Raw genomic sequence first — 16,025 nt, forward strand, 5'->3', positions numbered from 1 at the left:
GCCGTGTACTTATTTCCAACGGGATGATGTCTTTGGTACATTGACTTGCAATTGGCACCGAAATAAAAAAGGCAAAGTAAAATGGCCAAAAAAACCCCCAAACAAAACGGTTATTCATTCAACATGGTCCCAGCTTTTATAACACAGATTTTCAAAGGGGTTCTCAAATAACAGAATCGGACCCGACCATTTAGAAAATAAATATGTTAAACTAATACATGTCTAAAAGTGCTGGTAGAAAATAAATTCAGTAAGCACACAACGATGAAAACACAGACAGTGCATGAGATGTGGACAGTGGAGCGGGTCAATCTGTTGGTCCTGGGGTGTTTTTTGATTTTGATTTTGTGAGGCCACGTCTCAATTGGCTCTTTCCTCCCTAAGTAGTGTACCTGCTTCGAGTGATAACTGCACAGAAAAAAAAACAAACAAACTACTGAGTGAGCCATTTTGAGGAGAGTCCCGTCTCACCACTCTTTCTTCTTCTCATCCATTGACACTCCACCCGGACCGAGCGCTACGATCAGCAGAAGACCTCCGATCACTGACGTGGTCTGGAAGAAGTCGTATTTGAGGAAGTCGTGCATGGGTTTGTATGCTGGAATGGTCCAGAAGGCGTTAAAGTAGACGTTTATAGCCAGCAGCCAGATGACCAGGGTGAGGGCAGCCAGTTTGGTCTTGAAACCGATCGCTACCAGGACGATGAGAGCTGTGCCCACAAGGTTCTGTAAGATCTGAGGGGGAACAAAAAGATGTTTTAGATAAAAGGAAGTTATTTAGACAACTCTATGAACTCTTTTCACATTTTCGGGTTTCTCGGTAACAGAATTTTCATAGTTGGGTAAACTTAGAGTGCAGCTTTTACTATTGTATTCGGTGAAGTATTAAAAGGGCAAACTATGATGGTGTTATCAAGACTTTCAGAAAACAAATTGAAGAATTGTGAGTGATAACGGCAGCCAGAAGAGAAAGTAACGTGAAATTTACTGTCCTGCCTATAGACGCTGCAATACAAACACCTAGCGCAAGCGGTAATTTGTTTTTTGCAATTTGATGCAAAGATGATAAAATGCATATATAAATACACAAACACACATACTTTTTTTCTAAAAATTAAGTCAGAATTATTATCCTCCCTAAATTATTTGTCCCCCATTAATTTTTTCCCCAATTTCTATTTCATGGAGAGAAAAGTTTTTTAACACATTTCTAACCTTGATAGTTTTATTAACTCATCTCTAATAACGGATTTCTTTTATCTTTGCCATGATGACAATAAATAATATTTGACTAGATTTTTTTTAAGACACTTCTATACAGCTTAGTGACATTTAAAGGCTTAACTAGGTTATTAAGTGCATTTTAAAAAGGGTTTCACCCATTTCTTGTACTTGCTTTATCCATCAAAATGTAATCATATTACGTTTTAATCAAAAGCGGCCTTTGATTTTTAAAAAAATGTAGACTGGGAGTTCTAATGAAAGTCTGTAAAGAGGGAGCATTTTACAGCAGCGGTGTGTTTCTCGGCACAACACAACTGTTTTAGAAATTATTGAACCTAAAAGCCAGTCCAAGTGTGACATCTAGTGGTGAAATGGAATTTTACAATAAAGGAGGAAGATTTTTAATGGTTAAAAAAAGATGATGATTCTTATTTTTAGAACTTTATGTATTAAACATCACATTGGATATTCGAAAAAGTAAATAAAACAATATACTAACTATTTAACTAGCCATTTACTGGCCATCACACTCACTATTTGTGTATTAACAGGGGTTGTTTTATCATACACTCACAATATGTACACACATAAATACAGACAAACGCATTACATACATACATTCTAGGGCAGGGCCGATAAACAGTATTATATCGAATCGTTATAAAATGTGTGTCAATAACAATGATAAACTCTGAACTTTTGTACTCCGTATTGGAATGTCCCGATCCGATATTGATATCCGAAATAGGTCCGATATCAGTCCAAAAAAACTATATCGGACTGCAGTGTCAGCTTTGCACATAATTTTGCAGTTCCGTCTCAATTTACATTGTCATACTTTTCCCATGTGGGAAGTAGAGTGGAATCCGTGCAATATATTATGCAAATAAAATGAATTTTGCTAAATAAAATTATTCTTGAAAAAGTCACCTTATTTTATGTGCTGTGGAGAAAAGGTGTGTTTCAATCCATCTACTGCAAGTATATTTGTTTAAGATAATATGTGCAATATATTTTATTATAAAATTAAAAAGGTTTAGGAACATTGATACAGCCATAATCTTATTATGATACAAACACAGATGAAATAGATCTAATCATGTAAATGTTTGTACAAACCATACTGCACATTTCTATTAATTTAACAATAACTTATATCTCTTCCCCAGTGTGAAAGATATTTCTCAGCTCGAAATTGGATCAAAAATTCATCAAAAAGCTGTGTGTGAAATTGAAACTTTGGACACACAACCTTTAGCAGTTGTTCAATTAACAACGTTTTTTTTTTTCTTATGTTCCTGCTCTCAGCTGTTTCTACTATTTGCTGATGGTAAAAAATAAATAACTGAAGTGACCTTTAATTAGTATTTTGCACTTTAAGAAATATAAATTGAATAAACAATAATATATTTATTTTATTATTTAAACTTTAATTCTTTTATATATATTCTTATATAAAAGGTTCACATTTATGCAAACAATATTTAATACATTAGTTTTTTTTTTCCATGCTTACTGTTGCTGACCTGCTTCGATCTAGCCGTTCATACATTCCACTCAACGAAATAGGTAAGAGTAAAGTATTCATGATTTGTGCTGATATCGGATTTATATCGGTTCGTACAGAAGGTTGCAATATCGGTATCATATCGGAAGTTAAAATGTTGTATTGAGACATCTCTACTCTGTGTTGAATTAAGAGCCAAATTACACAGCAGAAATGTACAACAATGGGAATCTAAAAGTGTGCTGATTATTAGAGATTTACCGAATTTTTGGCTTCCAAAAATATGTTATGCCATTGGGTTACTCTTTACAATCTAAAAGCATTAACAACTAGTATCAAAATATATATCGTCATTGTTCGATATGGAAAATAATTATCGAGACTGCATTTTTTCTATACAAGTATGAAGTGGTGGAACTGTTTTCAACATGGAGAATAAATCTTTAACAGCAAAACAGAATACTGAAATGATTTCTGAAGGATTGGGGACACTGAAATCTGAAAATTGACCGAGAACTAGACTTTAGATCTCACAATTCACAAAACCGCACAATTACAAGTAGAAAAGTTAGAACTGCAAGATAAAGGCCACAATTACCTAATAAATATTTTACCCAGTCGCAAAAAAAACTGTTTCTATTGACCTTATTCTAAAATGCGGATGTGCGCCTGTTTTCGCGATTGTCTTAGAACTTCCGATTCAGTCGCCTATGGGAGAAATGACTAGGAATAATAAACGGCAGAAAAGGGTCAAACTACTTGCTCTACAAACAAATGTTTGCATGACTATGCAGACCAAGTAGAATAATATAATAAGAAAATATCAAATTGCAACATCAAGCAGCGTAATGAGCAGTTTTTAACGTCAAAAAAATGAATGGAAGTGAATGAGACCGGAAGTCTTGTGCCAAAAAGATTCAAATGGCAGCGCCCGCTCATCGGCGGAGAATAAAGTGAATATAAACCAGCCAAGGCATCATCACAAAAACACTTCCTCAAAAAAATTAAAATAACATTTACTTCCGATATCACAACACATAAACCTAGCTTAGTTAAAATCAATCTGAAAAAGCAAAACAAAATAAACCATACTTTATAGATACTTTCAGATTTGTACTTGCTGTCCAAGGCAGCATCAGAACAGATTGTGATTTATTTGACATGTCCTTTATAGCTTTCATGTTTGCAAACCGAATGAAGCATGAGGACTGCCCTTCCTACAGCATTTACACAGAGATGCACTAAATATGTTTTGAGACATCACACGAAAAACTGACACTTCCACCAAGCCACATCCTGAGCACAATCAAAGCATCATCATCATCGGCATGACTGTGAGGCTGAAGCAGATATCCGCTCAAACCAGGGCAATAAAACAAACATGTTTTGCCAAGTCATGCGATGACGGTTTATGAGCACACCTATAAAGCCTGAAAAGGCCAACTATAAACAGTGATGAATTTCCACATTCAAGCTCGCATATGAACGAGGCTTATTAAAGTTTTCAATCAATTTCAAAGCTTGTTTCAACAATGTAGGACTGCACAATAAATCATTAAAGCATTGATGTCGCGATGTGTGTCCTCAAAGAGTCACATCGCAGGATATGCAATGTTGAGTTGAGATTATATATGATCAACAACTGAGAATACAGCTGAAGTCAGAATTATTATAAAGTGACATTTAAAGGCTTAACTAGGTTATTTAGGTTAACTAGGTAAGTTAGGGTAATTAGGCGAGTTATTGCATAACGACGGTTTGTTCTGTAGACTATTGAAATAATAAATAGCTTAAAGGGGCTAATAATTTACCTTAAAATGGTGTTTAAAAATTTCAAAGGTGCTTTTATTCTAGCTGAAATAAAACAAATAACACTTTCTCCAGAAGAAAAAATATTATCAGACATACTGTGAAAATTTCCTTGCTCTGTTACACATAATTTGGGAAATATTTAATAAAAGAAAAAGAAAAAAAATCAAAGTGGGGCTAATCATTTTGTTAAACTGTATATATATTTTTGGGTGAATTATAATCTAGATCCGTCTTTGATGAGTTTGACCCTTTAATCAGTGTGAGGAGGCTTACGTACCGAGAGGAAGCTTGTGTCAAAGTGTAGCAGCGTCATAAACATGAGCACCAGTAGGACTCTGCCACCGAGCTGCATGTACTGTTTCGGAGAGCTCTCTCTCATTGTGGGAACTCCAGCAAACATACTCCTGCCCTCAGAACGAGACTCGGCGAGCAGCAGCAGCAAACCTCCACCCAGAGCCAAGTTCCTGAAACACAGAGACCAGCGACCAGATCAGAGCACACAAAACACAGCATCACTTACTGCAGTGGTTCTTAATTCCAGTCTGTGTGTGCCAAACCACTTGCACCACCAAATTAGGGCTGCACGATATTCAGAAAATATGTGATATTGATGTTGAGTGTTGCAATAATGATATTTCTTATGATATATCCCAACTTGCTATTTAATTAGCAATTTTAAAAATAATCATTTATGTTATGATCATATTAAAATAAACATGTAGGAGCTATTTTTTGCCCCATCTGATTGGTCACATCTGGATAACCTATGCATGGAGCTCACAAATACTTATTGCACATAAAAATGTGATTTAATTTATTGTACTTACCAGCAATAAGTATATTGCATTTCCTATTGTTGCGATAACGATAATGGTTGTATATATTGTGCAGCCCTACTCCCATTTCTTTTATCACTTTAGACGTTCTAATTAAACAGTAAGTGTCCTACATAGTGAACTTCACCACATATACCACAAGCTACGATAACAATTTGAAAGGAGCATATACGTAAATACAAACGTGCAATGTGTTTGTTATGGTACTAGGATACTTTACATCACACTACTCAAGTATATCTCATCTGTGTGTGAAGGCTCGGCAGACATTAGCTCTGAATGAATATTCAGAAGTTAAGATTCCCCATGTTCAGGGAGTGCAGAGCAATAAACACAGTTTATTCCAAAATCAAGAAACACGTTTTTATAACTTGTTGACCCCAAAAAAACAAGTAGGTATCCTGGTTCTGGAAATGTTTTGTTTTTAGCTTGTCTTCTTTACATTTTGTTACATAGTAACTTTCAGACAATGCTTTATTATTATCCGCTTGTTAAGTGTGACGTCACGCGAAGCGGCTTCCGGGTCCAAGCGCTCTATTTATCTGAATGGGGAGACTCCTGAAATGTTAATAATAAACGTTTACAAAGCGATTTAATGCTTTCGAAAATCACGATGGCAGTATATATGTCCATGCCTAATATCCGATGGCCAGAAAGTGATTTTTTTTATAAATTGTAAAATTTTTGGTATTTGTTATGCAGCAAGCCCAGAGATTGTTGTGTACACTATGATTTTATATAAAATTAACTTTAATGTGTGATAGGAATAAAACGTGATCATAAACGAAGGATTTCTCCACTCAAATGAATGGCAGCTTGGACCCGGAAACAGTATACATACGTCACAAACACGTCATCACTTAACAAGCGGATTATTTCTTTAATTACATTTTTTTTTTTTTTTATAAAAGGGGGCACCCTCCACCACTACAAAGTCAATGGAGTGGTTTGATGGTTTTCCCCCACTGGGTGGGGCATGATTTTTAGATTATGACGCCTTCACTTTAAATGGGTGATGTCAAGCATTGCCGAACTGAATTGTGGATCCGTCTGCGATGGATTTATACTTTCGCCTGGCGCCGCATCACGCACCTCTGCTGACTGCGTGCGCACCTCGCGAAACGAACGAGGCTTTTTTTTTTTAACTTGTCAAGTTCGCAATTGGGATATTCTTTAAAACGACAGGGGGTGTTCAAAAGAAACCCACCGTAATATCAGAATACAGATTTTTTTTTAGGTTTAGCCCGCTCCACAATTCATACATTATTGTCTGGCTAGTTTCGGTCCTATACTTATGCTCAAAAGGTGATAATGGTCCAACATTCCTGACCATTATTAACAATCAAGCCTAGAAAAACAGGCCATCAGTATATTGTAATCCGATAGGTTCAAATATTCCATCCCAGTAATCATAGAAATAGTTTGTTCCTTAATTACAGTTTTGTGCGTATTAAATTGTTTTAAAATTCTAAATTGTAACATACATTAGTGTAAAACCTATGACTGGTGGAAAAACATATTCTGTAAATGTGTAACTGGGTCTCCACTTTTGCCATGGCCTCTTAACAAACTCATCCCTCAGGTTTTTCCAAACTTTTTAACAAAAACTTTCCTCCTTTCCCACGGCTGTTGCGATTTCTAGCAACAAATTATTGATCATCTGGTTATCTCTATGATCAGGGATCATAAAGATGTCTGTAAAGGCATACCTGTTTCAGAAATAATCTCTTCAAAGTGATATTCAACTCCAATGCAACGCAGCACTGTTCGCTCGAGTCTCAAAAAAAAACATGCGCCCCGCAAGCCGAAACCATGTCGCATGCACCCAGTTATCCTCCGCATATACATAGATGACGTCACATTCGCCGCGTGCACTTAAGCGAACTAGCGGACGCGACGAGTGTAAACCAGGCTTCAGGAGCTTGCTGCAGATGTTGGAAGTTTCTCAACTTTTTAAGCGTCAATGGAAGAGTCAACTAATCAGATTGATTTATAAAAATACTCCATCAGACAGTAGCCGACTGTGGACTAATTTCATTGGCTAAAGTTGCTATGACGATCGCGTCAGCTACAACTTCAGACACGCCCTCCATCAAGCATTGATAGTGAAGTCCCTAGTGAATCGGGTGTGAGTTTCTATTAGTTTGGAATGATGCGCAGAAAGAAAGCCCCTCCTCCTACTCAATATTTAATTTAGAAGAACATCAATATACTAAAATAAATGTCTCGGCAAACTTCCAGTTCAGGTAGACTTTAAAGTCCACATAAACCAGAAGCTGCAATGTTTTTTTTTTCCATATTGTGACGTAGTTCCTAGAGAAACTAAATATTAAATGAGAAACTGCTTCGAAATTGCGACCATTTTGGTCACATATGCGCCAGAAATTTTATCTATGCGACCTTAAAATATATTTGGGAGCATTTGTGCGAGTGCATAAAATTGTTGTGTGCGACAAGTTTTTACTGCAAAATGTTCACCACATGCGCAGATTCGGGAGACATTCACGCAGAATGCCCTCTAAGCTCTTTGTCTGCACTTGAAACGTAGCGCTCAGGAATGGTTTTAAACAGTTGTCATGTCAACTTGCTGCAGTAAACAAAGCCAAGTCCTTAATGCTTGCCCCGCATTCGCGCTCTTCTTATTGGCCCACCACTGCTCTAGCACTGAAATATCAGCTGTCAATCACTCAGTCAATGCCTTCTGGCTTGGGATGACAGAGAGCTACTACCGCGAAAAATTGTAAAACGCTGAAGATGAGAATGAAGATAACACTGACAGATTTTGTTTTAGAAACCCTGGCATCTAAAGTTACAAATAATGACACATCTTACTAGTGACCATGTGCTGAATGTTCATCCACCATCTACACTTTTCGAAGTGTGGATAAAAGACTTCCGTTGGCTTCAAGTCTGTTATGAAAAGTCTGTGGGATGGAATTTTCATGTAACTGTTTGCCACATCTAGCACGAGAGCTTCTGTTTAATCCTCCATATAATCGCCAGATGCTGTCCGCCGTGCAAGTGGCAGCTATATGTCAAATTTAACACCACGTACACCTTCACAAACGGGCTTGCACTGAGTAAACTAACATCGCTACTCATAAAAAGATGACGTATGTATATAATAAGGTACAGTATATATCAAAAGCATCAGTGCAATATCAGACAGCACCCGTGAGAACAGCACAATTATATCATTAACAGATTCATTCATGTCAAGCAGTGCGTGCAGGGCTGGTGAGCGGTCCGTGTATGCTTTGGTCACTCAGTTATGTTATAAAAATCTATTTTCTTGCGATAACGGGATTTCGTTGAGACATATTTTCCTTACGCTTGCATATATATATATATATATATATATATATATATATATATATATATATATATATATATATATATATATATATATATATATATAGAAAACAGCGAGCGTGGTTTGCTTTCTTTCTACTGCAAGCTAATTAGCTGTAGTAAAGTAGGCATTTCATTCCGAAAGATTGAGAAAAGGGTTTGGGGAGAGTTTTTAAACTTAACAGACACCTCCTCCTCACCATTGTTGTCATATAGCACTTTCAAAACTGACAATTGGAGGAACGTGGTTAAGTATTAACCACACCCAATTCTTAGTCTGGCGTAATCTAAGAATTTAACTGAAAAGAAACAGGAAGTGCATTTTCAGATTTCATTTTTACATCACAACGACAAGCTATTTGTTTTTTCCTTAATGACACTGACAGATGAATTGTTCAAAACAAAACTAGCAATGTAAGCTAACAAAATCAATACGGTTAGTTTTGACCTTATGTGTACTTTAAAATCAAAAATAAATTTTTAAAAATCGCAATAATTTCTCTGACTGAAAATTATTTTTGTTGAGAAATTTACTGTCACAAATCTCTCTAGAGCTCTCTTAAAATGAACTAGTTATCTGTCGTACATGAGAAAGACGTGCAAAGCGATGGGTTGCAGTAATTGGAATTGACAACCACTAATCAACTCAAATCCAGCAAACATCTTACCTCATCAAAAACTTTGGGTCCCAAAGAATGCTGTAGGCAACAGTCTGGAAGAGATAAAGATCAAGACTGTAATTAAACTCAATTACAGTCCAACCCAAACATAACATCTATTTACAATCACGATATCTCACAGAACGCATAGTGAATGCCCTCACCTGTAAGGCGATGATAGCAAATAATCCAAAGCAAGCGTACTGCACAAAATTCCTGCTCAGGATCAGTATACAACCACCTGTTCAGCAGAGGAGATCGATATACATCATTGCACAACCAGAACTGAAGATCCATGCCAAAGATCAAACTTCTTACCCAGCTGCCCGAGTAAGTTTATTAAGACAAACAGAGTGGCCAGGAAGAAGCCGCAGCTCCACGTCGTCTCGATGTATTCTTTCTGTTCGCTCCACTGGAACCACATACGAATGCCGTCCTCTAGAAACGTGCTGATCAGGCAGAGGCGTGCTATGTGAGGAAGGTACTGCTTCGTCACTCGAAGGAACTGTAGAAAATATAAGAAAAAGATGTAGATGTATGTAAATAAAAGTGTGTAACAAATTGTGAAGGGCATTTTTTTAAACCATAAAATAAAAAATAAATAAATATTGGTCTGTTGGCAAAGGTTATTTGCATGAACTCCACCCACATTGGGACAATTAAATCACAAACAAACATCTATCTATGTCAGGGGTGTCCACATTTGGTCCTGGAGGGCCGGTGTCCTGGAGAGTTTAGCTCCAACCCTTTTGTTTTGTCCGGGGAGTTAGATTTCAAATCAACACAGGCACTGCATGTTTCTCCATGTCACGTGTAGTGATGGGTCGTTCTTGAACGATTCGTTAATTTTGAACCAAATCTTTTGTATGACTCAGGGAGTGAAACATTCATTTGCACATGCGCTCATTTGTCCAAGTGGAGCTCGCGTGCTACCTTGGAGTGGTCCGTTTCATGCAGAATGCGCACATGTGGCCTCAAACCACTTCGATAAGAAAGAAATGGGATAATCCCGCGTTTTTTGCGTTGGGGAATCATATCGCTATATTACCAGAACTCAATATACTGCCCAGCCCTAGCACACCTACACATTTATATGTCCAAACAAAGCCTTTCTTGCCTCATTACATTCAGTTAGGAATTACACCAATCACATTAGTTATGCAAGTTGTGTGTTTTGTAACACTAGAGGGACATTATAACTTGTTTAACAGTAGCATACTTTATTTTTGACATTTCACCTCACACTAATTTAAATGTTACAACTTACACTTGATGCTTGAATTCTGAAAAAGGAAAGAATATTATGTGGAATATTAACAAAATATTGTTTTTGTTAGTGTTTTAAAAATATAGTGTTGATAACAATAATAAAAGTGCTTTGCTCTGTGAGTTTGTGCGCTGTCAGACATAAATAAATAAGACAAAAATGATTAGTACATGGCATCAAGTCAATGGTTACATGTTTTTAGCATTTTCCAAAATATCTTCTTATGCAACAATCACTTTCATAGTAGAATCTTCTTTTGTGTTTAAGTACAGCAAACATTCTTTATATCCATTTTTTTTCATTCATTCATTTTATTGTTGGCTTAGTCTCTTTATTTATCCCGGGTCGCCACAGCGGAATGAACTGCCAACTAATCCAGCAAGTTTTTACGCAGCGGATGCCCTTCCAGCCGCAACCCATCTCTGGGAATCATCTACACACACACACATTCACACACACTCATACACTACGGACAATTTAGCCTACCCAATTCACCTGTACAGCATGTCTTTGGACTGTGGGGGAAACCCACGTGAAGGCAGGGAGAACATGCAAACTCCACACAGAAATGCCAACTGAGCCGAGGTTCGAACCAGCGACCCAGCGACCTTTTTGCTGTGAGGCAACAGCAGTACCTACTGCGCCACTGCCTCGCCTTATATCCCTTTAATAATTATCATATATTTTACCCCTTCAATAAATTTAAAATCGCTGCAAGTGACTTATAAAAGGGTCACTGACTCAAATCATATGATCAAAACCCAATTAATTTAGAAACAGACATTCTGAATTTAGCTTGGAACTATTTCTTTTCTTTTATTTTGCGAAAGAGACTCTGTATGAACTGTGGTAAAATCATTATTACGCTAGAGATGCACTGATAGTCAGGACAAAAAGCATTCCTGCTGCAGTTATATTAATATAAATTTATATATATAGTTCATTTTTGGTTTCTTAACATGAAATACAATCATTTTATCATGTTCATCACAGTGAACAATTGTAGACTCTAAAGATGTGCTGGTGTTTGCTTAGTGTAAAGTGAGCAGACATCTGATAATGTTAGCTTTACACTGTTAAAACGGCAAATATGAGATTATCCTCAAAGATAAATATTTCACACCCTTACTGGTAAACTGTGTCTGCTTTGATTTAATTGAACAGCTAAAGCAGCTTTTAAGCAGCTTAAAATGTAACTTTTAAACATTTTTATTATCCTAACAACAAACAGAGCTCTGCTTAATGGAGTGCAGAAACATGGCAAAAGATTGTCTAAATACTGGGGAGAAACTTCAGGCCTTTACAGAGAGTCACAGCTGAGTTTTAAACCCTAAATCAAGGTTTGAACAACAGAAATTAGGTGTTTTATTCTGAACACAACTACAATTTACGGTAATAATTACTGGTGAGAAAGACACAGCTTTATGCCAACCATGAGCATGAACTACCATTATTACATCACAGGATATAAGTAAAAAAAGTTTGAGAAGTTAAAGAAATTACAAATTGTAATAATATTAAGTATTATTTAGACACCAGATGAGCAATTCAGGTTGATTTTTGAAGAATCAAACAATGAGTTATGTAGTTCAGAATTAGTAAAAGGAATAAATGACATTTTAAAAAAGTATATAAATACTTATTCTAAAACAAATACAACTTAAAATAAATAAATATATATATATATATATATATATATATATAAAAATAAATTTGTTAGCATGTAAAAAATTAACAAAATCACTTTATAACTTATCAACCCCAACATATTTAATAGTAGTAATGTAATATATATATATATATATATATATATATATATATATATATATATATATATATATATATATATATATATATATATATATATATATATATATATATATATATATAAATAAATAAATTTGTTAGCATTTACAAATTTACAAAACTACTTTTGTAACTTATCAACCCCAACATATTTAATAGTAGTAATATATATACACGTGTGTGTTAATTTAGATCAACTGGGATGATTAAGCCTTTTACTTCTATGCAGTGCTTCTGTATAAAATATAATAAATTACAAGCATATATAAATATGACAGTCAAAACTAAAAAGGTTTTCTGGGGTATAACAGTATTTCAGTACAGAAATCGAACAATCAAACATAAAAAAACATGGGTCATCATCATTGTATAAATATTTTTTTAAATAATACTCAATATCTTCTGCCCTAATAAATAAATTGTGTGTATGTATATGTATATATATATGTATTGCAAAACATTTTTATTCCGCGATATATATTGTGATACGACACGACTACCATTTCACTAGAGGAGAAAAACTACTGTACTTGGAGAGAATTTTTTTCATTTTTTAGATTGATTAGGCTAATTCTGTACGGTAGTGCACAAAATATAATAAACAATCTACAATCATAAATAAATTAATTACAGAAAAAGATAGAAATGAAAAAACTGTGTTTTAATGTTTTCCAGAGTCTTCATTTTATGAACAGTTCAATAAAATCGATCATTGAATTTGTCAAAGTTACAATTTCTTATGCCTAAATGCTTTTAAAACCCTCACACATTTACACATGTCTCAACACTCAATATTGCGTCTACTCGTGATGTGACTATTGTGAATGACAATGCTGACATTGTCTGATAACATTAAAAATGGGATATTGCAGACTGCCCGGTGGCCCAGGGCCAGCGTGAGAGACGCTTGGGACAGTAGACAGGATCGTTACTGGCCCGATTGGGACAGTACTGCCTTGTCACTAACATTTAATTTGTCTGTGATTATTTGTCAATAGCGTAGATTTTAAGTTTGTGCTTTTAAGTCTTTAAACACTACCTTGTCTGTGACGTCATAAACACCATATTGTTTTCCGGTTCCTCTTTTCCGATTTGATGTTTTGAGCATGCAATTTTTTCCATAACCTGGTAACAACCAGTACAGAGAAGGTTAAAAGAAAATGTCTGTTTCTAATGTCTTGGAAGCAGACATTTACATGTGAACAACGCGACCAAAAAAAATTAAGTGATGTTTTGCACAGTTTGCCGTCAGTTTGACAAGTCAGCCCACCTTTTGTTAAATAATTTCGAACTGTAATAAAATACCTCCACATTTTCCATACTTCTCTTTTTGTTTGCATAACACTTTAATTATTTTTTTTTTTAAAGATTAAAATTGTAGATTCACAGACTTTATTTTTGACACATTATTTAAAATATGAGGCTAAAATATAGCTATTAACTTCCCTTTTTTTGGTGGGGCCAGTGAAAATTTTGGCAGGGCAAGTAAAAATCTAAACCACTGGTTGGAACCACCATCATACCAGTACAAAAAATCCTTAGCGTTGAACCCTAAAAAAGCATATGTTTGACAGTTACTTTTAGAGTCAGTACACATTAAGACAGTTCTGATGCAGTTCTCTTCAATGCCTGCTCTTTATTGTTCAACCTCTGAGCTCCAATTACCCTTTTCTCCACATTTTCAGTCAATATCAGTGCACAGGTGTCCAAAAGCTCCTCGATTTGCAAACAATGAGTCATGAGCAAGAGCTTCAGCATTTTAATACACTTCCCCTTTTTCCAATGAAAAAAAAGATTTTGCAATTTACATTATATTACATTCGAATAGCTTAACCTGTAACATTAGGCATCTCATTTGAATACAGATAAGACTAAATTAATATCTCAGTCTCCTTGTTCTCAAAGTGGATAATAATATGCTTTTAAATAACTACGTTGTAAGATGAAACGTTCGCATATTATAGAGTTAGTAAAATTATATACATTGTCAATACATGGCAGGGTTTCATAATCTGTAATAACGCAGCCTCTATTCTCAATGGCTAAGCCTCTGCTAAGCCCCGCCCACAAACGATCCACATCAGCACTAAGCGGAAAACGAGCCAATCAGCGTTCAACAAGTACCAGGCAGAACTAAATGAATGGGAAGAGATATGAGGGCCAATGTCTGCCTGTGTGTCAACACTTTACTCGCAGTCTGTGCGCCTGCAGGGTGTTTGTCATGTTTCCAAGCAGCACAGGAATTCTGCAGACTTTATGTTTGCCTTGTTACAGTTTTAATACATGTAGAACGACTGCGTTGGGTGAAAACAAGGGGGGTTAATATTAACTCAGTAGCTATGTGCTTAAACTACATTTAAATTATGAATATTACCGTTTCTGGACGGTTAAAGCGTATAGCAATGAGTATATTAAACTAACAGGACATTAAGAGCTTTGTAAAGAGCTAAAAACACAGACAACAACCATACAATAATGGCATACGTATTAAGTTGTCTGTAATTAAAGGGGCAGTTCACCCAAAATTTACTTACCCTAGAAACTCAACGGTTTAGGACAAGTAAATGGTGAGAATGACAGAATTGTCCCTTTTTTAAGCCCAAAATGAGCAGTTATTGCTCAACACTAAAACAAATAATCTAATAATCACCTAAAATAAGCATATTTTTGCAACATAATCATAAACAAACGCTGTCATTTGTGCATTTGATGAACATAATTTTCTAATCAGTCATTGTATGCTTACTACAGTAACATAGTGGGTCTACTTTGGCTGCAGATCATTAAGATTAAAGATAACGTGACATTTGAACGTTTTGAAATCTCACAAATACAGTAACGTTACATTTAACGTCACTAATTTAACGTTACATACATTTGCGACTACTTATCAGTACTCAAAAGCAGGTTTAACTAAACTCTTAATACACATTCAATATATCAACACATATGGTCGACAATCAAGAATAATCACAGATCTCGTGAACACTAACTTCACTTCAGAGTCACAAGACTAGAAGTTCGCTAATAAATGCGAACTGCAGCCAAGCACAGCTGTCTCGCTGTATAAACGCAAGCTTTACCGAACTTGATGTGTGTTTGTTTAGCGGAGCAGTGTAACGTTATTCTCCGTGATTTAAGAGTAACGTTAAGTTGGCTACCGGGGCCTTCAGTTCTCTCACCTGATCCGCCACGTCCTCCGCGTTGCTCATCAAATCATTTGGAGCCATGACACCGAAATACAAGAGCAAAGTCCTCGTCTGCAGGACACTTTTGGTGGTTCGCGGGCCGTTTATAGGTGTCCTTTTTCGCTTGCAGGTGTGTTACAGGTCTCGTACTAGCCTTGCTTTGCCGTCGTCTCTGTGTGTGTACTAGAATGCCATCTCCGCCCCATAATGCCCTGCTGCTCGTCCTGTCGCCCCCTGTAGGACACACACGCCTCTGCATGCCACGTGTACTGATGCAGCCAGAATATATGGAGAGCTCAAACTGTGACGTCTCAGTTCACTTTCAGTCTGTCACACATGACTCATCATGACATACAATAGATAGACTGCATTATGT

At 36.0% G+C, this 16,025-nt stretch overlaps 1 protein-coding gene and 1 long non-coding RNA gene across 2 annotated transcripts; one reads left to right on the forward strand and one right to left on the reverse strand.

Annotated features, from left to right (window-relative positions):
• On the reverse strand, positions 1-15,858 carry surf4l (surfeit 4, like). The gene is given in 6 exon segments (NM_001002470.3): positions 1-734; positions 4,820-5,006; positions 9,398-9,441; positions 9,553-9,629; positions 9,707-9,893; positions 15,644-15,858. Coding segments are annotated over 6 exon segments (810 nt in total). The 5' UTR covers positions 15,692-15,858; the 3' UTR covers positions 1-467.
• Positions 8,796-9,206, forward strand: LOC147844483 (uncharacterized). The gene is made up of 2 exons (XR_015492119.1): positions 8,796-9,045; positions 9,116-9,206. It is a non-coding gene; the product is annotated as an uncharacterized LOC147844483 (long non-coding RNA).
• Positions 15,859-16,025: the final 167 nt, after the last annotated feature.

The sequence above is a fragment of the Danio rerio genome, chromosome 5 (genome assembly GCF_052040795.2).
Source record: "Danio rerio strain M-AB ecotype USA chromosome 5, GRCz13ab, whole genome shotgun sequence".
NCBI classification, from domain to species: Eukaryota; Metazoa; Chordata; class Actinopteri; order Cypriniformes; family Danionidae; genus Danio; species Danio rerio.